General features: G+C 40.5%; 2 protein-coding genes across 3 annotated transcripts in view; both read left to right on the forward strand.

Annotated features, from left to right (window-relative positions):
• The window catches only part of HBS1L (HBS1 like translational GTPase), a 57,438-nt gene extending 42,489 nt beyond the window's left edge, over positions 1-14,949 (forward strand). Inside the window, exons 6-18 of one of the 2 annotated variants that reach the window (XM_089530328.1) lie at positions 820-1,076; positions 1,192-1,357; positions 2,311-2,428; positions 3,069-3,215; positions 4,118-4,192; positions 5,221-5,338; positions 5,455-5,523; positions 6,585-6,689; positions 7,563-7,653; positions 9,671-9,779; positions 10,355-10,455; positions 12,310-12,454; positions 14,306-14,949. In XM_089530328.1, coding sequence (XP_089386454.1) covers positions 820-1,076; positions 1,192-1,357; positions 2,311-2,428; positions 3,069-3,215; positions 4,118-4,192; positions 5,221-5,338; positions 5,455-5,523; positions 6,585-6,689; positions 7,563-7,653; positions 9,671-9,779; positions 10,355-10,455; positions 12,310-12,454; positions 14,306-14,317 — 1,513 coding nt within the window. In that variant the 3' untranslated portion in view covers positions 14,318-14,949. The remainder of the gene's footprint in view (positions 1-819; positions 1,077-1,191; positions 1,358-2,310; positions 2,429-3,068; positions 3,216-4,117; positions 4,193-5,220; positions 5,339-5,454; positions 5,524-6,584; positions 6,690-7,562; positions 7,654-9,670; positions 9,780-10,354; positions 10,456-12,309; positions 12,455-14,305) is intronic. The other variant, XM_089530330.1, reaches the window with a different exon arrangement.
• A 2,501-nt stretch (positions 14,950-17,450) lies between these two features.
• ALDH8A1 (aldehyde dehydrogenase 8 family member A1) overlaps positions 17,451-26,941 on the forward strand; it is a 33,675-nt gene continuing 24,184 nt past the window's right edge. The window contains exon 1 of the mRNA XM_089528466.1: positions 17,451-17,588. Coding sequence (XP_089384592.1) covers positions 17,451-17,588 — 138 coding nt within the window. The remainder of the gene's footprint in view (positions 17,589-26,941) is intronic.

Genomic DNA, 26,941 nt, shown 5'->3' on the forward strand with positions numbered 1-26,941 from the left:
TCCAGCCCATAGATCTCCTCATCCCACTGCTGTTCTTCCAGTCCACCTTCTCTCAATCTCCCACCTTTCCAAAACAACCAGCAAGGAGGTCAGTGGGCTGGAAAGGGGTTTAAAGCCTGGTTGGCTGGACAAGAGATTGAGACACTGTGGATTGGGACAAACAGGAATGGGGTGAGGAGATATATGGGCTAGAAAGGGGGTTAAAACCTGGTCACCTCTTTTGGAAGGCGAGGAGATTGAGAGGAGGTGGACTGGGATGAACAGGTGTGGGTGAGGAAATTGATGGGCTGGAAACAAGGAGAGGAGGAGGAAGGGGAGAGGTCAAGCTAGCTAAGCAACAACTACAAACCCGTGAATAGTCAGAACCACAATGTCAAACCTGTGAATGTGGAGGGCCAACTGTATACTTTTTTGTCACAGTTAATATTACTTAATACCATCATCTCAGGCAAGCTGTTCAGTGAGTGTGTCTACTTGGCCATTTGTCAAGCGATAACTTAGGATAGTATGGAAGTAACTGTTTAATAAGCCACATGTATGGCCATGCTAAGTGGCTAATCTTACTACATTTTTGCATCTGTTCCAACATCTAGGACAGAGGAAAAGTACTATGATTCCTTTAGTTAGCAGGATAGTACAGATGACCACTTACAAAATAGATGCATTCACACTGTGTGTGAACCATTGTCTGAGGCCATCCAGTCATATATCATCTAATCTTTTATTTTGAAAGTTTAAGGGAAATGGAAGATTAAATTTCTTTGGGCCTATAATATTTGGGATTTTTGTTCTCTGAAATCCAATTTCTGCTTTCTCTAGCATGACTGTTGAAGAGAATGGTCATAACATTTTTCCGCCCCAAAAGGGACTCTCATCTGGAGATGCCAATGCCAATTTGGGAGCAGCTGAGATTCTATCTAAACCAGTTCTTCCACCCCAGACCATTCAGCCATTAGAAGAACCAATAGTGGCACCAACTCAAAAAAGATCTGGGAAAGCAAAACAGCAGATAGATGTGAAAGCTGAGTTGGAGAAGAGGCAAGGTGGAAAGCATTTGCTTAACCTTGTAATAATAGGTAATGCTTTTTTTTGAGTGAAAATGAAATAGCTATACATACATTTTCCACCTTTCCCCTCAATGTTTTGACCTGTAACAATGATAATATCAAATTTAATATTTCATATTCTTAGGACATGTTGATGCAGGGAAAAGTACTCTGATGGGCCATTTATTATATCTCCTGGGAAATGTGAACAAAAGAACTATGCACAAATATGAGCAGGAATCCAAGAAAGCTGGAAAAGCATCATTTGCTTACGCATGGGTCTTAGATGAAACAGGGGAAGAGAGAGAGAGGTAAGCAATGCTTCCTTCTTCATATGAATTAGTGATAGTAGTAATGTATTTTTGTAGCGTAAAATGAACTAAGAGGGAATTAGATATTATATAGGTGTATGGCCCGCCTTTCCAGTGGGCAAGCTACCCACAGTTTGGAGTATCTGCAATTAGCCCCTCCCCATATAATTAGATAGTGGCGTGTGCATGGAGCCACGCCAATGCAAACATGTGCTTGGGGCTGTTTATAGACTTCTATGGACTTGAGATTGCACAATATTTCATATTTGAGGGAGTGAGTGGGAACCAATTCCACACTGATATGGAGAACCGAATATAATGAAATGCTGTCAGTTTCAGAATCCTGAAATATCTTACTCTCGTGAGAACATGTTTTCAGTTGTTGTAGGTAAGTGCTTTTTCAAACCTAACTTGTATAGGAGATATTTCCTGCATTGACTTGCTAAGGAACCCTTGTGTGCTCCAGAAATGTGAAAAATATTTTTGCAAAGGTAAAAATGTCAGATTTTATGTCACTCTCTCTATATTTGTAGCAGAATTAGGATGGAATTGTTTTGCTAGTTTTATGAGATAAGGTAGACATGAGATGGTACTCCTTTTTGATGTAGTTACAACTCTTGGATGTGATCTGATATGTAGATAACAGTTCAGTGCATTCTTGTTCATCCTACCGTTCCACTGCTTTCTGTCAAATTGTATGCTTCTGTCTCAGCACATGCTGGATTTTTCTCAGTGTTACTGTCTACACCAACAGTGATAGCTTTGTTCTGTATGCATGGTGGAAAAAAATCATGGTGGGAATGCCTTTATCAAAAAAGCCACAACAGTCATATACTCTGTTTTAGTCAAAAATGTGTGGATGACTTTTAACCCCTGTTCATCAGTGAATATATGTGATTAAACTTTAAGAAAGTTTATAAATTACACATTGTATACTTTTGCTTTGTTTTTAGAGGAGTTACAATGGATGTAGGTATGACCAAATTTGAGACAAAAACAAAAGTTATTACATTAATGGACGCTCCTGGCCATAAAGACTTCATTCCAAATATGATCACAGGAGCTGCACAGGTAAATATTTTTTTATTAGTGAGTAGATAACCTACTGACCTGAATTTTGTAGTCCTTTTATTGAGTCAAAATTTCCATCTTCTCCTCTAGTAGACTTGGATATGTTTATTATGAACATTGATTGGAAGAGAATATTCTTCAGATATCTCTATTTTGTGAGGCATGGTGAACCTATAACATAATTTTTCATTCTCCCAATGTAATAGTTTATTTATTGGATTTATATCCTGCCTTTCTCCCAGTGTGGGATAGTTCTAACTAGGATGTCCAGAATTCAAAGATATAGCCATGATAGTCTGTGATACCAATATGTAGAGAGATCTTGTAGCACTTTTGAGACTAACTGAAAGAAAAGTTGGCAGCATGAGCTTTCATAGACTTACGTCTACTTCCTCAGATGCATTTGAGGAAGTAGACTGTAGTCTACGAAAGCTCATGCTGCCAACTTCTTTCAGTTAGTCTCAAAGGCCCTGCAAGATCTCTCTATATAGGATATTCAGAGTGACTCAGATATTTTGCATATTTTATATGGTAAGAGATAATAGATTTGTGGCCACATTCTTGATATGGTTGAGCTTTGTGCTATTTATGGTTTTACAATGCCTGTGAATACATTTTAACTACTATTCTTCTTCCTTAGGCTGATGTGGCAATATTAGTGGTAGATGCCAGCAGAGGGGAGTTTGAAGCAGGATTTGAGACTGGTGGACAAACACGAGAACATGGCCTGTTGGTTCGATCTCTTGGAGTAACACAATTGGCAGTTGCGGTTAATAAAATGGACCAGGTATTTTCCTTAATACAGTGAGCCCACGCCATACGTGGCTTCACTTCCACGGCTTTCAGCATATGCTGAAGCCACGGGAGAATCAAATTAATGGCGTGGCGCCATGTGCATGCGCCCCATTATTTTCGAGCATAAGCGGTTTTCTCCTTATGTGAGGGGGTCCAGAACCGATCTCCCACGTAAGGGAAGGGAGCACTGTATTCCTTGTGTTTTTTCTTACAAACACACACATAGAAAGAATTTGCAGGTTCAGGTTCTGCAAACTTTGTTTAAGAACTCCAACGTCCAAAACAAACTGCAGAAATAATCCAGTTTGAGATCCTTTTCAATGCCATAGTCAATGCTAGGGAATTCTGGGAACTGTAGTTTGTGAGATATTTAACTCCTCTGTCAGAGAGCTCTGGTGCCACAATAAATTACAATTCCCAGGATTCCCTAGCACTGAACCAGGGCAATTAAAGTGGTCTCAAACTGGATTATTTCTGCAGTGTGTTTTGTCTAACATCTTGTTGCATCTTTAATAATTCCAGGTCTAGCATCCATTTTAAAACTGGAGAAAGTTCATTTCTACTTGAATTAAGCCACTGTCTTCTGACACAAACTCTTATTAAGCACATCAGTTTACAGCCAGAGACATGCTAGATATGTAAAATCTATCCATAGGTTGCTAGAACTGAAGAAAATGTTGTCTTCTTTCCTAGTGAATATAAAAACTTCTGTTTTCAGTTTGTCCTTCTGTTCAGCTTTAGTTATCTTCTGGAATGTATCTGTGAACACCTCTGTTCTCAAATGTGGTGAAAATGCTCCCATACCTCCTAGAAGACATTTGTGGATATTGGTGAGTGTATGTGTGTTCAGGTGCCCTCTTACTTTCTCAGCCATGTCTTATGTTCCTATTATAGGTCAATTGGCAACAGGAAAGATTTCAGGAAATCATCAATAAACTTGGGCAGTTCCTTAAGCAAGCTGGCTTTAAGGTAAAGAAATCAATATAATACACAAATTTTTGAGTTAATAGGCTAAAGGAAGTGTTTAGTGACCATCTGCAATGCTTCCATCACTAAATGTTCCTCATCCAGCAGACTTTGTGGCTGCTCCATTCTAAATGTATGATTAAATCATTCTAAATTCATGGTAGTGCTTACTGTTTTCTCTGACCATCTGCCAAAACAGGAGTCCAATGAAATTCCAGGTGATTTTCTGACTAAGGCATAATTTTTTATTATTGGCACTTAAACAGTTGTGAAAATAGTTTTCTGCTCTACACAGTGATAATCTTTGCTACTAACTACTTAGAGCCAGCATGGTGTACGGATTTAATGTCTCCATAAGTTGGAAGCACCTTGGAGGCACACAAGTAGAACAAGAAGAACTTGTTCCCAGGAATTTGAAAACTGGACAACAAAACTGAAATTAGAGACAACTAAATACAAGCTTTTGAGACAAATGAGACAACTTTTGATAGGAGGATAGGATAGTGGTGTTGGTCAAATAGTAGGAGGTGCCCTTACCACTGGTAAATAGACATCTGGGCTTATTGGATCTTGCTTTTTATGAATTGTTATGGGGAGCCTTTGGCATTCTTCTTCACACCCCTCTGTGACAGAGTAAAGTCTGAATTACTCCTAGTGCTGAATTATTGAACAAAACAGCCTGTTGTTTATCTTCTTTGAATTTGTTGTTGTGGGCCTTCAAGTTGTTTCCAACTTGTGCCCAAGGTCACGCAAGACGTTTCCATGGCTGAGCAGGGATTCAAACTCTGATTTCCAGAGTTCTAGTCCAGTGTTCAGACCACTCCTAATCCAATGCTCAGACCATTGAGACCAGTGTGCCGTTTAGAAGTTTAGTAACTACTTAATCAGGTTTATGTTTTTTTGTTTTGTTTTTTTACAAATATTCCCTAAAGAAATCAGTAATTCTTAGTATGAGTTTCAAAAACTGAGAAATGGTACTAAAGAGTTGCTTACCATTTTGCCTTTGCAAACTAATTTTTCCCCTCAAACAGGAATCAGATGTAGCCTATATCCCTACAAGTGGCCTTGGGGGAGAAAATCTTGTCACAAGAAGTCAGTCGAGTGAGCTGACCAAATGGTATGAAGGGAAATGCTTGCTAGAACAAATTGGTAGGTATATAGTTCTAACATCTCAGAACCATGTAAAAACACAGCAGCAGAGGCAAATATGCTATATATCATAGTATAAGGAAGCTAATGATGCATTTGCATTGATGTATTTACAGATTCTTTCAAGTCGCCTCAAAGATCAGTGGATAAACCATTCAGATTATGTGTATCAGATGTTTTTAAAGGTTAGTAATAAAGCCTGCTCATTTTAAAATAATACTGGTTTCACATAGTATTTCATGAGCAATTTATTTTAAATATTTATTTAAAGCTCCTGTGACGTATTTTACTCAAATCTTCATTCTCAGCATTAATTGCCTTGAAATTACTATTATGATAGAGTTTCAGTAGCATAGCATTCAGTATCTGTCATAACTCCTACTCAGTACCAGTGCAGATCTTAGAATCATGGGACTGTAGAATAATAGAGTTGGAAGAGAACCCAAGGACCATCCAGTCCAACCCCCCCTGCCATGCAGGAACTCACAATCAAAGCACCCCCATGAGATGGCTATCCAGCCTCTGTTTAAAAACCTCCAAAGAAGAAGACTCCATCACACTTCAAGGGAGTGTGTTCCACTGTTGAACAGCTGTTACTGTCAGGATGTTCCTCCTAATGTTTAGGTGGAATCTCTTCCTGTATAGAGCTGTATTGCTTACAACCTGTGCTATACCAGCACAGGACAAAATTTTCACCTATAATCTTTTTAAATTGGTTCTTACAAGTTTAAAGAGCACATTGATCTGAAATCCAGACACCTACTTTTTGTATTTACAGGAGCATTTTTTAGATAATTTCACTGTCTGGCAAAGAGTAAAAAGTATACCATAATGCAATATGTCTACAGACATACCAGGCCAGTAACACCTATACACACGTGGAAATTTTCTTCCACATGTGCTTGTAAAAAAGTATAGCATGTAAAGATTCTGGTGCTGGATTGGCAACCGCATTGTCCAGCATAGTTACTTTGTTTTAACATGATAGAATAGGGATTGGTAGGGATAAGGGGAAGAAAAGAAAAGGGGGAAGGGCAAGAAGGAGAGAGGAGAGAAGAAATGAGTGTTTTAATGGCATCAAGCACAGACTTCTAGAATAAATGACCAGTTTTCATTATGATATAAGACTGATTGTGCAGGTATTCTCTTCTTATTGCAAATATATAGATTGGCTAGAGTAACTTCAAAACAAATACCTGTTATGGTCTCTGTGTTTCATTTTCACAAACCAACATATTTATTCTAGATCAGGGCTCAGGATTTTGTGTGACTGGTAAAATTGATGCAGGCTACATCCAAGTTGGAGATCGACTTCTGGCAATGCCTCCTAATGAAACTTGCACTGTGAAAGGTACAAAATGCAGATTGATGTGTTTTCTGATAATGAACACACTATAAACACATACAGAATTTGCTAAGCAAAACTAACAAATGTGAAAACTTTAATTGAAATTCTGTGATTCCTTTTACTGAACTATGAATTGTTTTCATAGGCAAGGTTTTTTTTAATCACTCTGATATGCTTGGATTAAAATATACTTAATGTAATGCAAAGAACAAGGGAGAGATTTGACAAGCCAATAATTATGCTAATTGCTAGTGTTCAGTTATTTTGCAAACATAATTAGTATTGCTAGTGTAAATGTAGCATTTGCAGAATGCTATCAACTGTTTTTCAGTTTTTATTCTCAACAAGTGAAATCTTCTACATTCTAATGTGTACATATAATTTTGTATCAATTTTTCATGTAATCTTTCAAATTATTTAGATGTTTTCTGATACAGAGTTTAATGTTATATCTACCTACAGTATGCATTTCTTTCATGATTACACTGAAAGCAAGCATTAACTCATTTATTGAAGAATGAAAGCAGGTACCATAAAAGCTTGTAAAAGGTTGCATACAGTAAGCAAAAGGAGTCTTGTCAAATTCTTAAGTAGTCATACTTTCCAAATGGTGACATCTATGCAGACAAGACATTCATATAGCTGGATGCTGTGACTTGGCAGAAAACTGAATAAGCAAAAAGTACTTTATATAATGGTGGTACCCAAACAGAAAATGTTTCTCTGAGGTTTTAGTCAACAGCTTTTACTATCACCTCATTCATACTGAAAACTGATGAGTAGTGGTTGATACAGCAGAATTGGCAAAGACAGAGCTGTTTGCAACTGTTAAACCAAGATAGTTCACTGTTTTGTTCTGGTTTTACTCATTTCCAGGAATTGCTCTACATGATGAACCAGTGGATTGGGCTGCAGCAGGAGATCACGTTAGTCTCACTTTGACTGGCATGGATATCATCAAAATCAAGTAAGTGCAGAGAAGAGTTTGTCTAAGCAACCGTTTATATTTAGCAAGAAGCATTTTAACTGTTGTGCTTGATAATCAGTGGTTTACCGGTTGAAGAGAAAAGGATGTAGCAGTTTAGCTACCTGGACCTTTAAAACCATAAAGTTACACATCACCTATCTTGTATTCAAAAGATTATATGAACTAATAATAATAATAATAATATGTTTTATTTTTATACCGCTTTTCCGAGGTGATCAAAGCGGTTCACAGAATCAATAAAAATTAACACATCATAAAAACAACCTCAAAAAACTGACAGTGCTTTTGATCCTGATCAGACAATTACTTGTTTAATAAGAGATATTGAATCCTAATGCTTAGGAAAGGATAAGGAGAATGTTCAGATGGGCATACAATCAGTATACAAGATTGGTGTTGTTTCTTGTCTGTGTAATAATACCACTAAACTCAACATAATGTCAGTAACAGAGCATCTGTCATTTAGATTTCTGTAATGCGCTCTACATGGAGCTACCTTTGTACCAAGTTTGGAAGCTTCAATTGGTGCAATAATGCACCAATTGAACGGCAGCCAGATTGGTCACTGGAACATCTAGGTCAGACCATATAACACCAGTATTAAAATCTCTTCACTGGCTACCAATTAGCTTCCAGGCACAGTACAAAGTGTTGGTTATTGCCTTTAAAGCCCAACATGGCTTGGGCCTGAGTTACTTGAGGGAACGCCTCTCCCTATACAATCCACCTCGCACTCTCAGAACAACTGGGAAGAATTAATTAGAGCATGTAAAGACCAGGTTAACAACAACTTCCTATAGAGCATTTACTGCCGTAGCTCCTAAATTATGGAATGGCTTGCTGGAGGAGATCCGTCTCGTTACCACCTTAGATGCCTTTAAGAAGGCACTTAAGACGGATTTCTTCTGGCAGGCCTATCCACCCAATCTGTTATAAGAAAGTTAGAAATACTCCACCTCCATTTGTGATGATATGTATTTTAGATGACAATTTTGGTTAATGTATTGTATTGGTAGTGGTCCTATTGTTTTATTGAGTGTATTTTATGTGATATTGTAGCCCTTAATCTTGTAATACTATTTTTATTTTTGTAATCCCGCCTCGATCCACAGGGAGAGGCAGGAAATATAAATAAAAATTATTATTATTATTATTATTATTATTATTATTATTATTATTATTACATTGCCACTGCCAGAGAGCATCGTCACACTACCAAAGCATCTAACTGAGATGGGAAGGCCAAAAATGTAGAACACAGCAGGACATAATAAAGAAATCCAAAAGGGAAGGTTAAGTTTAAACAGGAGAGGCTGTGTTGTTCTACAAATAGCTACTTTCTCTGTTTCTGTACATGTGTAGAAAAGTTACACAGAAGCCACAACTGGCACTCGCATTTAAGAACCCTGTCCCCACCCAAGACTCAACTCTTGCTTTTGCGGTTTATTCCTCAAGAGGTTTGGTGGAAATTACAACCAGCCTTGTGAAATTGTATTCCTCCTGATCTGTGGGATTAACCTCTAACCACACTTATTTTCAGAGTATTAACAGTAATTTTTAAACTATATTTGTACCACTGCAAGCTCAATTTCCTTGTAACCATAGTTTGTAATCCTCTAAGTATGAACTAGATTCATGATGGGAGTGATGCAATTTAATTAATTATTACATTAAAATTAAATTAAAATATTCATGTTCCATTAAGGATCACTCAAGATAGAAAACCATTAAAAATCTTAACTGCCACACAGACAAGCATATTTTAAGATTAAGCATAGGATTTTGCATGTATAGTTTTATTTTTCAAATAGACAGAATAATCTAAATCCACTTGTTAGTTCTAACTAAAGTAGATCTACTGCATCAGTGGAACTTACTAAGTGTACAGTTGTATATATTCTCTTTTCATTGTGCTGTATAATTCTGAGTTCTGTTTTAATTACATCAAAAAGTTATTGATACACGGTCTGATGCTATTCTACTGTGTTTCTTGCAGTGTTGGCTGTATATTTTGTTGTCCTAAGGAACCTATTAAAGCTTGCACACGATTCAGAGCCCGAGTCCTCATCTTTAATATTGAAATCCCTATCACCAAAGGATTCCCTGTGAGTGAGGCACTGTTTTTGTCTCGGAAAGGCCTTATGTGTTTACATTTTCTAGTTCGGGTCTTCACAATCATACTTCATTCAGCTGGATACTGTACATTTCCAACTATTCTGAATATGTCCTGAGGTAGGAAGGTAGAGATGATGAATGCTCTTAAAAAAGATAGCTGTACTTGTTACAGTGATCCTTGGGAGGTTCAGTTTAATGGATTAAGGTAGTAGCAAAAGCAGTACTTGAGGGCAGGAAAACAGGTAGACTGTGCCTCAGAAATAGATTCTGCTGCTAAACAATGCGATATTTGTATATGGTTTGTTTTTGTTTTTTATAAATTTTATTAATAAAACAAAAATATAGTAACAAAGACAAACAATACCAAGAAATATATACAACAAACAAAACAATCATACTTAATCACACGGAATATATAAGAGGAAACCATATTTGTATATGGTTTTAATGCAACATCTCATCTTATTTATGAAATGGATCAATAGCAGGATTTTTCCAGGACTTCTCCATTTTGTGACCTGTGCATGGTAGTTGCAAGAGTGTCAGTGTAAAACTATTGTTTCAGGTACTTCTTCATTTTCAAACTGTAAGTGAGCCTGCTACTATCCGAAAGTTATTGAGTGTTCTACACAAGAGTACAGGTGAAGTCACAAAAAAGAAGCCTAAGTAAGTATTCTTCGTTGTTTAATTTGTTCATTTTTGTTCTAAAAGTCTGCAAAAATAGAGATGCTATAGGTTCTGCTGTGATTTGTATCATAGAAATTGAGCAGAAATTGAGGAGAGATAATAGTGATGATACCTTGCAGACACTTGTTCTTCATCGTTAGGTATCAGAGTAATTGTGAAACTAGTTTAGGTGCCATTATCACATTGCAGAGGTTCTGAGCATATTTGAACTGTCTTTTCTGAGTCTTCAAGAGAGTTTCTTCCTGTGCTGCACAAGCATTCTCTCAGCTTCTGGGAAATTTTGTTTCAAACTTTGTGAGGCAGTACAGGGTTGGTTGGCCTTCTTCTTTAGATGATTCTAGTTCTTTCAGTCTGTGAATTAGATTCTCCCTTGTAGGAGTGCAAAAATAGGTTTGAAGGGTACTATGTCTGGAAGTGATTATAATTAGAATCATAGAATCATGTTTTTTCTTTAGTTGGAAACATGAAGAGTACTCTAGATGAGGTTACATTCCCCCTGAAAGACTGTATTTGTAGTTTTGAGGTGCTTCTGGATCCATTGTTCCAAATGACAGTCCAGGTAGATGCAATGGCCAAGAGTATCAGCTTCAGCAGTTATACCAACTGTATCCCTTTCTAGACTTGGAGGAACTAAAGATGATAGTACATTGCATTGATAACTTCAAGGCTGGATGTCTGCAATGTGCTGCATGTTGGGTCACCTCTGTATCAAGTTCAGAAACTTGGTTCAAAACATGGCAGCCAAATTGATTACTGCCATATCTAAGAATGATCGTATTACACCAATATTAAAATCAACTGGCTGCTAATGAGTTTCTGGGCAAATGTTGGCTGCTACCTTTAAAGCTCTGAAAGATTTGGCCCAAGTTACGTATCACTTTCTCTCATATAATCCACCCTGTATACTCATGTCCTCTAGGGGACATTTACTTCAGGACTAGGTTGTCATTTGTCACCCAGAGAACCTTTTCTTTGGCCACCCCCGGACTGTGTAATTAACTGCCAGAACAAATTCATCAGCTGGATGTCTGAATTTAAAACAGCGCTAAGACCAGTCTCTTCCAGGCCTGTCCAGATTATTTTTAAATTATAAATTTTCAAGTGTGAATTGATTGTTTTTAATATACATTGGTTTTATATGCTTTTTAAAGTGATGATATAAGTTTTTAATAGGTGTTACACATTTTTAGCTGTTTGTTATATGTCCAGTTTTAACTTCTTACATTTGATTTTTCTGTTTAGGAATTGGTACATTTATGCAAATTGCACAACAACTTTTACTTTGAAAGTGGTGCAGTTTGCCTAAACACGCAGATTATTGTACAGAAAAAGCCCTCCACATGTAATTTATCTGCACACATTTTCTGTACAAAACCCAGACTTTTTGCACAGGGATTAGTGTATTTTGCACAAATCACACATTTTTCTGCCCCTGAAATGTTTTTTGTGTGCAAGAAACTGCATGTATTTTTGCACAAATTAATTGGTCCGTGCAGAAAACTCAACATACCCATTGAGCGGGGGGAATTTTGCTGAAATTATTAATTCTTATGTGTGGGAATGAAATGAGCATTTACATCCCTATTCTGTAGGCATTGAAAGCTAAATTGCACTGAATTATAGCAAAATTGATATAAACAGACTTGTCAATATTATACTTTTTAGGAAATGAAGGCAGCAATCTTTGTACATGTTGTACAGGAGGCATACACTAAATATTCAGCTTAAGACCTCTGTCTCCTCTCTCACATACACATATGCACATGACTTAGTTGCCCTTTCACAGTAGCACAATTCTGTGTGTATTTTTGATTTGTTTTTTTCTCCTTGTAGGTGTCTAACTAAAGGACAGAATGCTTTAATAGAACTTCAAACGCAAAGACCTGTTGCTCTGGAACTTTATAAAGACTTTAAAGAACTTGGAAGGTTCATGTTGCGTTATGGTGGATCCACTATAGCAGCAGGAGTTGTTGCCGAGGTATGAAATGCTTCCATAAGTATTTTTATAAATCCCAGTTATGAAATGTTGTGTTTATGTTTCAACAGCTTGTTTGTTTGTTTGTTTGCTTGCTTGTTTTAAAAAAACTCCACAAGTACAGACTACTAATAATGAACTAGTTCACTAGGCTCTGGTTTTATCTTTTCTGATAATATTTTATCAAACATTTGAAATGAGCTATGGACACTTTTTTGGTCTTTCTTAAGGCAAGAATTTGTCAATGCCATTTTCTGTATAAAGGTTATCTCCTATATTGTCTTTCTGATTTGGCTTCAGGGTTTTACATTTTCCTGTTAAACTGATAATTTTCTGGTGGCCCTTATTTGTTTGGCATGGCTTCTGCTTTGATTGGGGCTTGAATCTGTAGAAGTAGCTTGATCAGTGCAACACTCAAATGATTCAGTATCATTTTCCCACACGATTGTTTGTCTTGAAAATGAAGTGTCAGGTCATCCACTTCATGTAATACAGAAAATTACAAAAAGTAATAACCATATTTCAATTTTCCTAATCCACAACAAGCCACTTGAATGGAGTGTGTCTGAATCTGTATTGTAGGCTTCTTTAACCATCTTAAAACATCAGTGTGGAGAAAGTTAAAGTGATGTTTGTACTTCAGAAGGAACTGTTGTGTAAAATAGATGTCGGTGAAAGGATATGGGTTTCGAGTGGCAGTTTTTCAAGTGGCAGGGTGACATGAGAGTTGTGTTCATGAATGAAGATAGTGTGGAACTGGTTTCAGACCTGCTGGGATCTTTGACTTCAGCAGCATTTTAGCTAGCTGGAGAAATAGCTGCATGAAGTAGTGTGTCAGTGCACCAAAGTGCTTTGCTTAGCTAAGTGTTTAGTCAGATCCCTGTGCTTAAAAATTAGTTAAGGGATGTGACCCTTTTATTCATTGTCCTGTTGCTCTTACATGATTCAGAACTGATATAAGAACATTAGAAGAGTCTTGCTGGGTGAGACTAAAGAGCCATTCAGTTCAGCATCATGCGTCTAAACACTGACTGGCCAGATGCTTGAAGATATTGTCAGTGCAACTGCTGGGGTCCAACAACCACTGTCAGCAACTCAAATGAGTTCTGGGGTTAAATCAGACCTTTGTAGCAGAGCTAGCAATTTAGAAGCTGAAGCGTGGCTCCAAAAGCCGTTGAGATAACAGCAACTGGATGTCTTCCAGGAACTGAATCAATGCAGGAACCTTCAGGGACACTCAGCAAAGCGATGCAAGACTTCTACTGATAAACCACCAGAGAAGACAAAGTCTCCCGAAGTGCTCTTTATTCACAGTGCTATAATACAAATACAGATCTCTAAAACTCCAAACCATACCAAACCAACTCCTACTACAAACCCACAAACTATCACTTGCAACCCCTGGGTTTATATAGACTCCAGACTTCCTTCCTTCCCTCCCTCCCTCCTTTTTATTCTTTTCTATTTCCTTTTTGTAGCTTTTTCCATTTCTTTTACTCCTTACCTTTCTCTTCTAAAAAATATTGTAACAAATAAATGTTATAGCTCTGTAGCGAGCAGAGAAGTCCCAGGTTGGGTGGCTTCGAAGGAGGTGACCACCCTTCCTTTCCTATCCAGAGTGACTTTGGGCCCTAATCCCAATGAAGGCTGACAGGGGGCCCTAGGTTGAGGTGGAGTGGGACTCTTGGTGCACTAGTACCTCCCAACCTGCTAAGCATTTTCGAGGTGTGGGTGCATGGGTAAATGCTCCCTTGGTTCTGATTCTGGGTTGCAGGCTAGTAAATGTTGAGAATTAAACAAACAAAATGTGTGTATGCAATATCTTTTCAAATGGTGTTTTGTGTTTTATTTTAGATTAAAGAATGATAACTGTGCCAGGACTTCTACAATCCAGCCAAATGGGATTTTTTTTTGTTCAAATGCTTATTTGATGAATACATATCAGCTGAAGGAACAGACAGTTACATTTTTAAGAAGAAAAAAACACAAGATGGGGTGTTCTGAAAACACTTTGAAGCCCTTGTTGCTGCGGAACTGTATGCCAATGCGGAAATACTCATTGCACTTTCTCATTGCACAAGATCCACTATACCCCCTTCTAAAACTTCACCCCATCAGTAGCTCTAGCAGACTTCTTCCGAAAAGTTAATCAGTATGATGTATTAAAACATGATGAATCATCATGGGGAAAAAGTGTGTTACTTCCAGCCTTAAACCTTGTTTACAGTTTTTCTGAGAGCTGATTCTTTGCTTTACATTATTACATAAAATACTTCAATTGGGTTAAAATTGTTCTCAGTTTTATACAAATACGTTTTGAAAGATCCCTGTTTCCTTCTGTTTCAGAAAACATTATGCAAAGCTGCATCTGGAAACTTAATTTCTTCCCTTCCCAATTTTATTTAAAAACTTGTTTGTGTAGACAGAATTTGTCTAATAACAGCTAATTTTATTTTTAAAATTGTAGAAGTATAATAAAATAGTGATCTGAGCATAACATTGGTTTCTGTTTATGGTGTCTTTCATAAAAAAGTTTTGACTTGAAGGGAACGGCTGGTTACAAGGGACTGAGAACTTGTCCTTCTCCCAGTATTGTGTGCGCTTCAGTGGGTACCACCTGTATCTCAAGGTTATAAACACTTAATATATACTGTATTATGAATATTAACAGCTATTTCTTAATACTTTCCATTATGTGTATCATCTTCAAAAGTAAATATATAAGTTAAGTTGAGAGAGTTGATCCTTTGTTTATATGGAATCATGTAAAGTTAAGACTCCAGAAATAGCTTGAGTTCACAAACCTCCCCTTTTTTTCAGGCACTGTTGCTCATTGGTATTTAAAAGCCTTGGCATTTAAAATGTAAGAAAAATGTTGTCCTAATTCTAGATACTATGGATGTAGTCCCAGTGAAGGTTAGACACTCCTTGGTTCAGTTTACTTGTTTGCTTTTGAGATGAAAATACCCTCATCTGGTCACTACTTAGATATGCTGAGTATGAAATTTCATTCACCATTGAGGAGATAGTGGTCAGAGGAAATAGCCATATTATGATCCATTTGAAGGATTACAAGTTATTTTCCTTTAAAGAGATAATAAATTAACTGCATCCAGAATTTGTCCTTTGAGAAGACATATGGGAGCATTACATAATGCATGAAGAAGCAAAAGGAATGATAGGTGTATGCATTTCTTAGTGTGTGCAACAAGAATATGTGTAGTTGGTAACTTGGTTCACTTTTTAACCAAACACATGTTAACCACACACAGCTTTCTTTTCTAAAATGTGTTGGTATTAGTGGACTGTACTAATGGACTGATACCCTACTTGTAAAAGAGGAGGCTTGGGATGTCCTAAGTGGCTTGTCACTTGCTAGCAGTCTGAAGAAGTGGTGCTTTACTGATGCATATACTGATTGATTACACAGCTGTTTCCTAACTAGAATATGACCAATACATTACACTATAAGCAATGTACATAGTAAACTTTAAAAAATACTTTTAAAAAAACCCAACAATCAAAAAACCTAGCAAGATTTGTTGTTTATTGTGGCACCAGAGCTCTCCAACAGAGAAGGCTAAATGTCTCACAAATCTACAGTTCCAGAATTCCCTAGCATTGAGTCAGGGCTGTTAAAGCGGTCTCAAGATGGATTATTTCTGCAGTGTGTTTTGGATCATAGTCTTCATTGCACTTCCTTTCTTAGACACCATCTGTTTTAAGAGATACTGGTTCATGTTCCATCCCTTTGAGGACTAACAGAATTGAACACTGCTGTTTCATGAGAAATGAAGTATGATGATGTTACATGGTGATTCTGCACTCAGGTGTGTCAGCTGATTAAAAAGAGTACAATAATTTACATACTCTTCTATTAGGCAAACTTACCAGTGTGTGACATGACAAATGAAGCAAGAGGAAATAAAAGTAACGGGTTTAAATTGTTTGTTTACACTACTTGGTTTTGAAACACTGAGCGATTAATGTAATGTACTGACAGAAAAAAAACGAAAGTCTAGTGCTAGGCATTGTAGCATTATGATTCCACTTGAACTGCCTTGGTTGCATCTCATGGAATTGTGAGGTTTGTAGTTTGGTGAAATACTAGCATTGTCTAGTAGAAAATTATAAACAACACTCCCTAAACTGCAAATGTGGGATTCCATAGGATGCCACCTTGAATATAAAGTGGAATACAGTGCTATCAACTGTGCAGTTTGAAAGGGCCCCAAATTGCTGGTGAGTCCAGAAACAAATTCTTCCAGGAATTATTGAAAGATGGAGCCCTTCAACACTGCACATTTATAGCAATATGATTCCATTTGAAGTACCCTGGCAACATTTTGTGGAATCATGTTGTTTTTAGTTTGGAATGACACTAGAGCTTTGAGAATTCTAAATGCCTAAAATAGCAATCATAGGATTTCATGAGATTTGACTTGAAAGTATCTTCCAAGGACTTGAGACTTGGAGTAAAAGCCCTTGTGCTTCCTTCTGCTAAGTCTTTTTGCTCATCTGTGGTGTCCTTTCTCTCTTTTAGGCCCCAGTCCTTCTCTTTCATGCAGCATGGACAGTCTGGCTTTATCTTTAATATTTTTAATAAAGAATTTTACATATTAATTATTTTATGTGAAATGCACTTATTTTACAGTGGCTGCAAAAAACAAAAGGCACACAGTGGTACTACCAAGAGAGACCAAAACATGCAATACAATCGGGTCTCCAGTCCCCTTCCAGACAACCAGGCCTCGGTAATTTCTATGGCCTTCCCCCATATCATCCTGGTCTTTGTGAAGTTAAAAATAATATGCTGAAAACTTTTATTCTAGGACTTCTGTTATCAGTTCGTTTGAACCAGGCTACAGCAATTTCCCACTCTTGAATCTGGTTAATGATATTTTTACAAGGAGGGGAGGAGTTCAAGCTCACACAGATAAGTCCGCGTTGTAAACTGGAAGCTTAAAGAGGACACTTAGGTGATGCAAACTGAGTGACAATGGCCACTTTGCAGGCTCACTTGGTTTTGGAGAACTACATTGGCGGCCAGTTTGTTCCTTCCTCCTCCTATTTAGATTCTTATGACCCATCCACAGGAGAAGTATATTGTAAGGTGGCAGACAGTGGCCAAGAAGAGGTGAGTTCTTCAATAGATTTAAATTCAACTTCTGACTCCACCCCCATGCCTACACAGTGACTATAAAGAAATATTAGTTATTGTTTGCAATCAGTTTTAAATTTAATGTTTTGTTTTTTTTAAAAGGGAAGGGAATTTTATCAGTCTATAAAATCACATGTTTTTTCTGCAGTGTAAGTAAGCAACTTTATCAGAAAGTCGGTGGCAATGGTTAATGTAATGGTCCTGGTGTGAAATTTTAAAATTTTGGATGCATGTTGTATTTTTCTACTAGATCTACAGTACTTTAGTGGAACACGTCTTCCTTCATCATCTCTCTTTACAAACAGCTCCCAAATGGCTTGGAAAAGTTACTTTAGGAGCTTCCAGATTCTGGAAATTTTAGTCCAGATTGTAGTTTTTCCAGACTCTGTGGACTTGGGTCCAATGGCAAAGCAAAATGTAAAACTGGCCAGTAATTTAACCCATAATGAGCTGAGTTGTGTGCCTAATTCCATAAACACATATTTAAAAGAAGTTTTTTAAAAAATCTCTGGTGTGTAGGTTTTGACTGCAGTTGCAAGTGTAATGTCACTGTCTAGATAGATTTTTGCAGTTCGAACTTTAAACTGTAGTATTGAACTTCAGTTGGTCAAATATTTGCTAAGTACAGAGATAATAGTGGTTGAAGTGTAACCACTGGCTTTGCTAAAGTTTAAACTTGCTCCTTGGAGACTTCCTGGGCTTAAAGTATGTTTCTGTATGTTAAAAAAAAGTTGGTTGTATACTGGATACAGAGAAAGCATGTTTATAGTGTGTGAGTGCACGTTTAAGTCAACCCTGTGGTCAGTGGAACAGGTGTGAAGGGAAACTTAGAGCTTCTTGGCTAAAACATGTAGAGAAAAACTGAATTTAGGTTATTTAACGTACTATTCCAATCATATACAGACATTCCTCAGCTAACAAAGGCTGCATTCAAACGGCAGAAATAATCCAGGTTGACAAACACTGGGCTCATTCCCACTTACATTTAAAACGATTTGGGGTTCACCTTTGCTTCATGTTGGTAAAGCGATTCCAAAAGGTCTGTCGTTCCCACTATGAAAGCAGATCTTTTCTGTGAGCAGATCTTTTCTGCTTTTTTTGGCACGATTGTCATCCCCACTAGTTCGTGCTGCTTCAAAATGTATGTCGATCATCAGTGATGTAAGCGGCAGCCTGGGTGGCTCGGCTTGGAAACTATAGAATTTTTTTTTAGGTTGATCGAAAAATCGATGCATTGGTATTGCAACTGCAAGTAGGACAGGCATGGCAGGGGGGATAAAGACCCCCATGGGTCTCTTCTGGACCCCTGCCGTGCCTGGAACACCTGATCTCAAGTCCATGGCAGGGGCCTGGAGGGGACCCACGGGGGTCTTTTCCCCCTGCCGTGCCTGGATCACCCGATCCAAGCATGGTAGGGGCCTGGAGGGGACCCGCGGGGGTCTTTCTCCCCTGCCATGCCTGGATCACCCGATCCAAGCATGGCAGGGGCCTGGAGGGGACCCGCGGGGGTCTTTCTCCCCTGCCATGCCTTGATCACACGATCCAAGCATGGCAGGGGCCTGGAGGGGACCCACGGGGGTCTTTCTTCTTCGTGGTCTCTGTGAATCATACAAATGGGTTGTACTGCGCCTGCGTAGTGCCTTTCGGAAACTTCTAGAATCACTAGGCAAAGTACACTTTGCAACATATAGAAACTTTTTGGCGGTAGCTCCGCCCATCCCTTATAAAGCCCCTGGTTTCCCACTCTTTCTCCAGTTCCCTTTTTCCACCGCGTGTGTTGCCTTAGGGAACTTCGCTCTTTAGATCTCAGAATCACTATAGTATTGACCATTGGACCGTTTTTGACCATTCTCCCGTTTGACCCTTGGCTTGGCTTTTCTCTTGATATGTAATACCGATCTCGGACCTCCTTTGACTACTCTCTCGCCTTATCCTCTTCGGCTTGGCAATCTCCGCAACGCGTTACTGACCTTGGACTCTTTGACCACGATTTGTAAGTCGCTATGCCCCCTGGTCCCCTTTAAGAAGTGCTCCGTTTGTGGGGGGAAAATTCCTGGCCAAGACCCGCATTCTGCCTGTCTTCTTTGCTTGGGAGAGACTCACATCCCAGCGGCCTGCGCCCTGTGCAAATCTCTCACCCCCCAAGCCAGAAAGAATCAGGAGACACGTTTGAAGGCCGCTATATATAACAAGGTCTTCACCGCAGGTGCGATGGCCTCCTCAGCCGCAAGAACCTCGTCTCCAGCGACTCCGGCGACCCTGCCGGCCACTGTCGACTTGTCGACCCTGTCCCTCCCGACCAAGCCTGCACCTCATTCCATCTCGCCGGAGCCTGTGCCGACTCCTCATGAGAAGGAGATTGGGGCTGACAAATCCTCGGAAAAGGCGCCTTGTGCGTCCAAGAGGGATAAAAAGAAGAAGGCATCTGGTGCCAAGGATGGTCCCTCGTCGCAAATGGACTCGAGCTCCCAGAAGGGTTCTGCCTCGAGATCCTCATCCACGAAGGTCTCGACCTCGACAGGCACTGCACCTTTGACTTCAAAGAGGACCCACACCCTCTGGCCTGAAGATCAGCATTCAGCTTCCAAAAGCCACTGAACCAACCACCAAGAACCTCACTAGGCTTCCAAGCGCAGGGACTCCTCTCGGGACCAGGACCAGGCAACTTCCGAGCAGGTGCATTCAGCCCCACGCCCCACGCCTAAGGGCCCTGTCGACAGGGAACCTGCTAAGGACTTCGCGGGCCGCACCGAGCCCCGTCGGTCCCTATCGACCTCGACGAGTCGTTCTCCAACCAAGAAGCAGCCTCTCCCGACGTTCCGTCATCTTGTGGAGGATACCATCGAACTTCTGCCCGACCCAGCCTCCCCAGCGAGTTTGCTCAACGACCGCCGGTCACCAACCCTGATGCCAAGAACGATTGTTCATCGAGCCCAAGTCCACCATGTTGCCTCCCCGTCTCCTCGACAAGAACCAGAGCCTGACTACTTTTATGATAGCGAGACTGACAGGTACTACATGGCTGTCTCCCACGAATCCATCAGGACACGTTTTGGCCTGCCTGTCGCTCCATGACCACAAATGTCCACCAAATCGTCCGCACCCTCCAAGCCCCGGACCACCATCCCGGCAGCTCCCCAGAATGTCGACGTCGGGGCGGATCTCGACATCTTGGATCTACTGGAGTCAGATGAGGAAGGGTCACATCGCGCCCGGCACCGTTCACGACGTGACTCTGAATCTTCCCTCGAGATGGACTATCAGCCCTTGCACCAGGACTTTGTCCAGCCCAGTGCAGTCTCTCCTTCGGACGACGTCCGGACCTTCACGGAGCATGTGATTAAAATGGGCAATGCTCTCGAGCTCCAAATCGCCCAGGCGGAGGATGAGGCCTCGGATCCCATAGAGAGACGAATCCATGGGAAGCTGCCTACTCCCCCAGCGATTCCCCTCCTCCCTTCCCTGGAGAAGTTAGCCAGATGCTCTTGGGAGGCCCTGGCTTCGAGTTCTGCTAACAACAGGAAGATCCAGTCCCTCTATAGGATCGCGCCAGCCAATCCTTCATGGCTGTTTGGGCACCCAAAGCAGAACTCAGCAATAGTGGAAGGCTCCCAACGCACCTCCATGCCTAAAGCCTCCTCAATCCCATCTGACAGGGAGGCTAAGAAGGTGGATGCCTTGGCTAAGAAGGCCTATTTTTCGTCGGCCCTTGGGATCAGAGTTGCCAACTACAACGCCTGTATGGGCGCTTACATCCAATGGCTGATGGAGAAGATCTCCCCTCTCATACCTGACCTACCAGACGAGTCACAGGGCACCCTCTCAGAAATTTGGGATGAGGCGCACTCCATTGGAAGTTGGCTCATCACGTCGGCCAGATGTTCAACCGACTGCGCCGCCAAATCCATGGCTGCATCAGTAGCTCTCCATAGACATGCTTGGCTGAGGTCCTTGGACTTGAACCAGAGCGCCCGTTCCACTATTGAGGAGATGTGCTTCGACGAGGACGGGCTCTTCCACCGTGAAACGGATGAGAAGCTAAATTTTAAGTACAGGATGAAGACTGCGGCGAAGAAACATGGTATGTCAACTTCCCCCCATGCTTCTTCCCGCAGGAGGTTCACTGGTCTCTGGCAGTGGTCCGGTCAGGGTCAGAGGTCTTTCCAGAAGGACCATCCCTTCCAGCGTCAGGACCAGCCGAGACAGAGGTACCCCTCGCAATCTTCCTCCTCCTCGGGCCATCGCTCTGTACCTTCTCGGTACCGAAAGAATTACCGCAGACAGAACACTGACTTGGCTAAGAAGAGACCCTGAAGGAATGCAGCGTGCTCCGTCACCCTCCCTCCCTCCAATTTCCTGGACAGACTGAGGCTCTTTTTCGACATCTGGGCCTCTATAACTTCCAATTCCTGGGCCCTTAACATTGTCTGTAGGGGTTACGCCCTCGAATTCAAAGAGCTCCCTCCAACTGGAGCTATTGTTTCCACCCCCCCGCTCAGACACCCTTCTTGACGAAGTACGCACCTTGCTCTCCAAGGGCGCCATCTCGCCCGTTGATGCTTCGGACATCCCTAGATGTTTCTTTTCCCGCTACTTCACAGTTCCCAAATCAGATGGGGGCATCAGGCCCATACTGGACTTAAGGGCCTTGAACTCATATTTAGCCTACCGTTGCTTCAGTATGGTAACTCTTGCCTCTATTTTACCCTTGTTACACCAGGGTCTGTGGTTCGTGACAATCGATTTGAAGGACGCTTACTTTCATGTCAGCATCCGGGAAGGCCATCACAGATTTCTCGCCTTTGCCGTCGGGCCCGACGTCTACCAATACAATGTTCTTCCCTTCGGCTTGTCCACAGCTCTGTGAGTGTTCACAAAATGCATGGCTCCAATTGTTGCATTCCTGCATCAAAGAGGCATCAGAATCTTTCCGTATCTGGACAACTGGCTGTTTGCCGCTCCGTCAAGGACCGAGCTGCAACAACACACCGCCTACATTCTGGAACTGCTCGCTGCCTTGGGGCTAGTAGTAAACTTGGAAAAGTCTCACCTAGTTCCCACCAGACAAATAAGGTTTATAGGCTCAATCCTCAACTCCAACAATTGCACAGCATTCCTGCCTCAGGATCGGTTTCGGGTGCTTTCCCTGGCCCTTCAACCCTGCCTCAGCTGCAGACGAGTCTCCGCCAGAGAGATTCAAGTCACCCTCAGTCATATGGCATCAACGACCTTCGTTACGCCGTGGGCAAGGCTCCGGTCCCGAACCCTGCAATCCTGGTTCCTGTCGGTCTTTGATGCCGAGACGGACCCTCCATCCAGGCGCCTCACTATTCCCAGACCGGTCACTCGCTCCCTCCGTTGGTGGCTCGACTCCCTGAACGTCTGTGCTGGCATGCCTTTTTCGCCACCCCAGCCGCAGGCCTTCCTCACCACAGATGCGTCGGAGGACGGAGATAGATAGATAGATAGATAGATAGATAGATAGATAGATAGATAGATATTTTAAAAAATAAATTCATAGATAATTTGATTCATTGGTTTTGAAACTACTTGCCTTTGCAAGTAGTTGCAACATTAATGAATCAAATTTTCTATGAATTTTATTTTATTTTTATTTTATTTTTTAAAAAAACATGCACCCATAGGTTGCATCACAAGCACAAAAGCAGTGCTGAGAGAGGAGGGAATGGTGGATCTATCAAAAACTGAGGAAGGATGTTAAACACCCCTGTGCCATTTGTCCCTCCTTCCAGAATGATACGATTCAGATCTGTTGTTCCCACTTGAACACACTTCACAATCTATTATTTTAAAAAGAACTGCTAAGAAACTAGTGTAGTGTCTGAAAAAAAAATCAGTCTTTTTCCCCATTTGCCTCGCTTTATCATGACAGGAATCGATCAAATTATGGCAGGAACGGGTTTCAAATGGGAACGATGTTCATTTAAACCGATCAGAAATTCTCTTTTTTTCATAGTGGGGACATACCCATTAACTGGCATAACTCAATGCTATGCAATTAAGGAAATTGTAGTTTGTTAAGACACCAGAGCTCTCTGACAGAGAAGACTAAATAGCCCCAAAAACTAATTACATACCATTGAGCCATACCAAAATGGTGTCAACCCTGATTGTTTCTACAGTGCAGTTGCAGCCAAATCCTCTAAGACGCAAGCTCCTTTTTACAGTCTTTTTATGCCTGCCCAGACCTTACATTTACTCCTTTGTCTAGCTGGAAGTTTGCTTGGTTGTTTTTCCCCCCTAAATCAAGGGGCTTGGGAAGTCTTGTTGCACAAGCAAAGGTGACTTTGCACATGACTTTGAATGTCACCCTTAGCAATTTCTCACAACATTCCACTACCTATCTAACAATATATGTGCATAAAGAATATTAACTCAGGCTGCATCCGTACTTCAGAAATAATGGCTCAATGCTATGGAACCCTGGGATTTGTAGTTTGTTATGATATAGGAATTCTTTGACAGAGAAGGCTAAATGTCTCACAAAACTACAGTTCCAAGAATTTCATACCATTCAACCATAGCAGTTAAAGTGATGTCAAACGGATTATTTTTGCAGTATGGATGCAGCCTAAGAGTGCACTTGTGATGTTTGGAAGCCTTTCTTCATTACAAAGTAAATGCATTAAACACTACTAAATACATACTTGGAGAGATGTTGCTAGCAATAAATATTATTGAAAGAGTTGTAAGTGCTTCCTGCCTCTTCCCCTTGCAATGATCCTAGTGCATGATATTTTACAATCTAAAATACAAATAGAGGGATAAAAAAGAAACCAAAATGCAAATTTAAGTTGGACCCACACAGCAATAGTGTTAAAATATGTGCAGATAAAGACCTTTGCTGATATTGTTGCTACTGGGAAATTGTGTCACTCTTATGATAGCTTGGGAAGTAACTCATTAAAAAATCTAATGATTTCTAGCAAATATAACACGAGATACTTTGTGTGGTCTATCATACATATGGATTCTGCACCTGTATAGAGCCTTGTTAGGACTGAGCGATTTTTAGTAGGATGCCCACTCCACCATAATTGTAAAGTGGGGTATTCAACATTTTTATCAATGACTTGGGCCCAATAGAGATGACCAAAAGCACCATCCTGGGGCCGATTTTAGGGCTCCGGAGGGTTGGGCACCCATATGCGCCCAGCCCTTCTAGTGGAGCCCATGCGCTATCTTGCTGGTGCCCCACCCACATGGGGCACACAACAATGATGTACGGGCGTCCATGCACCCAAACAGCACTTGCTGGAAGCAGTGGCATCAACGCGCACCATTAGGCAGCCTCTTTTTAGGGCGCAAGGCACTGCTGCGCTGTGGGTTGGCACAGCGCCAATGAGGGGCAAAATTGAACGCCATGGAGCTGCCCATCTGTATCATGCTTATCAAATTTGCAGATGACACCAAACTGAAAGATATTGACAATCTGAAACGCATCTAGAGAATGACACTTAAAATGGTGAAAGGTCTGGAAACCATGCTTTATAGGAGCTGGATATGTTTGGTCTGGAGCAGAGAAGGTTCAGAAGTGATATGATAGCGATGTGTAAATATTTGAAGGGGTGTCATATTGAAGATGGAGCAAACTTTTTTTCTGCTGCTCCAGAGATTGGGACATAGAGCAATGGATTCAAACTACAGGAAAAAAGATTCCACCTAGGAAGAACTTCCTGATTGTAAGAGCTGTTCAACAGTGAAATACACTGGGTTTGGTGGACTCTTCTTCTTTGCAGGTTTTTAAACATTCTAGATGGTCATCTGTTGGGAGAACTTTGTGTATTCCTGCATGACAGGGAGTTGACATGGTTGGACTGGATGGCCCTTGGGGTCTCTTCCAACTCTATGACTCTACTGATTTTTCTTCTCTGCTATTACCATAGCAACATAATTGGGAGCATCCTCCATTTCTTTAGGCAGCATGAAAATGGGACCTGAAGTCTCTCTGCTTGTTTTTCTTTATTTCCCATTCATTCTTTCTGTTAGGCATTGTTCATTTCCTTGCATTCATTTTTGCCTTTAGTTGTTATCCAGTTGCACTAGGCCTTCTCTGCAATTTCTCCCAAATTATGGAACGGCCTGCCGGGTGAGATCCATCAAATTGCCAGTTTAGACAGCTTTAAAAAAGCTGTCAAGACAGATCTCTTCCAGCAGGCCTTTCCTGAATAAAAGTGTCCGGCCACAGAATGACTTCCCCTCACATCATGTATTAGCCCACTGCTCTGTCCTCGTTATATTTTTTATTGTGTTTTTAATAGATATTTTAATCTCCAATTTTAATTGTAACATGTGTAATCCTGTTTTAAGGGGTGGGATTTGGGATATAATGTTGTAAATGTGGATATTTTAATGTGTTGTGAACCGCTTTGATTGTCTCATCACAGAAAAGCGGGATAAAAATAAACGTTTTATTTATTTATTTATTTATTTATTTATTTATTTCTAAAATGCTGTCTAATTTTGTTGCTTTGTTTGCTCAGGGTTCTCCCAGCTACTCCTTAGGAATTTAAAGCAGCCTCCTGAAATAAAGGATAGCAGGAGAATTTTTCTCATAATTGCTTATCAAGACCATAATGACCTCCTCCTGAGGCTCTCTTCCAGGTGTTCCTGCCAAATAGGGCAAAGTGAGTGGCCACAAGGGAGAAAACCTTTTCAATGATGGACAGAACCTTGTTTGTGGAATGCCTTCGACAAACAATCTCTCTTGGCACTTGGATTTTGGTGTTTTTATTGCCAGGTGAAAAACCTGTATATTTGCCTAAGAATCACAAAAACAATTTTAGTACATTTAGATGTTTGCCCCAGGTCATCAATTTATTTGAGATGTGGTGCTGGAGAAGAGTGCAGAGGATACTGTGGACAGCCAAAATGGCAAACAAATGGGTCCTTGAACAGATCATGACTGAAATCTCCTTGTAAACAAAGATGATGGAATTGAGGCTGTCATAATTTTGGCCACATCATGAGAAGGCATTAGAAAAGACAATAATGCTGGGAAATGAAGGAGGCAGTAGAAAGAGAGGAAGACCGCACACCAGATGGATAGATTCAGTCAGAGGCCAAGGGTCCGAATTTACAGGACCTAAGCAGAGCAGTGGAGGACCCATGGTCTTGGAGTTGTCTCATCTACAGGGTCTCTATGAACTGGGGTCGATTGGAGAACAGTCCCTCCTCCTGTTTTTCATCTGAATTTTATTTTGTGATGCTTTGTTGTAGTTATTTTCTTGACATCTGCATTTTAGGGACCTGGTTAACTACACACTACTCAGAAAAACTAAGGCATTTGAAAAAAAAGCAAACCTCTA

Source organism: Sceloporus occidentalis, unplaced genomic scaffold, assembly GCF_023333645.1.
Source record: "Sceloporus occidentalis isolate IW3139 unplaced genomic scaffold, rSceOcc1.0.p SCAF_6, whole genome shotgun sequence".
Taxonomy (NCBI): domain Eukaryota; kingdom Metazoa; phylum Chordata; class Lepidosauria; order Squamata; family Phrynosomatidae; genus Sceloporus; species Sceloporus occidentalis.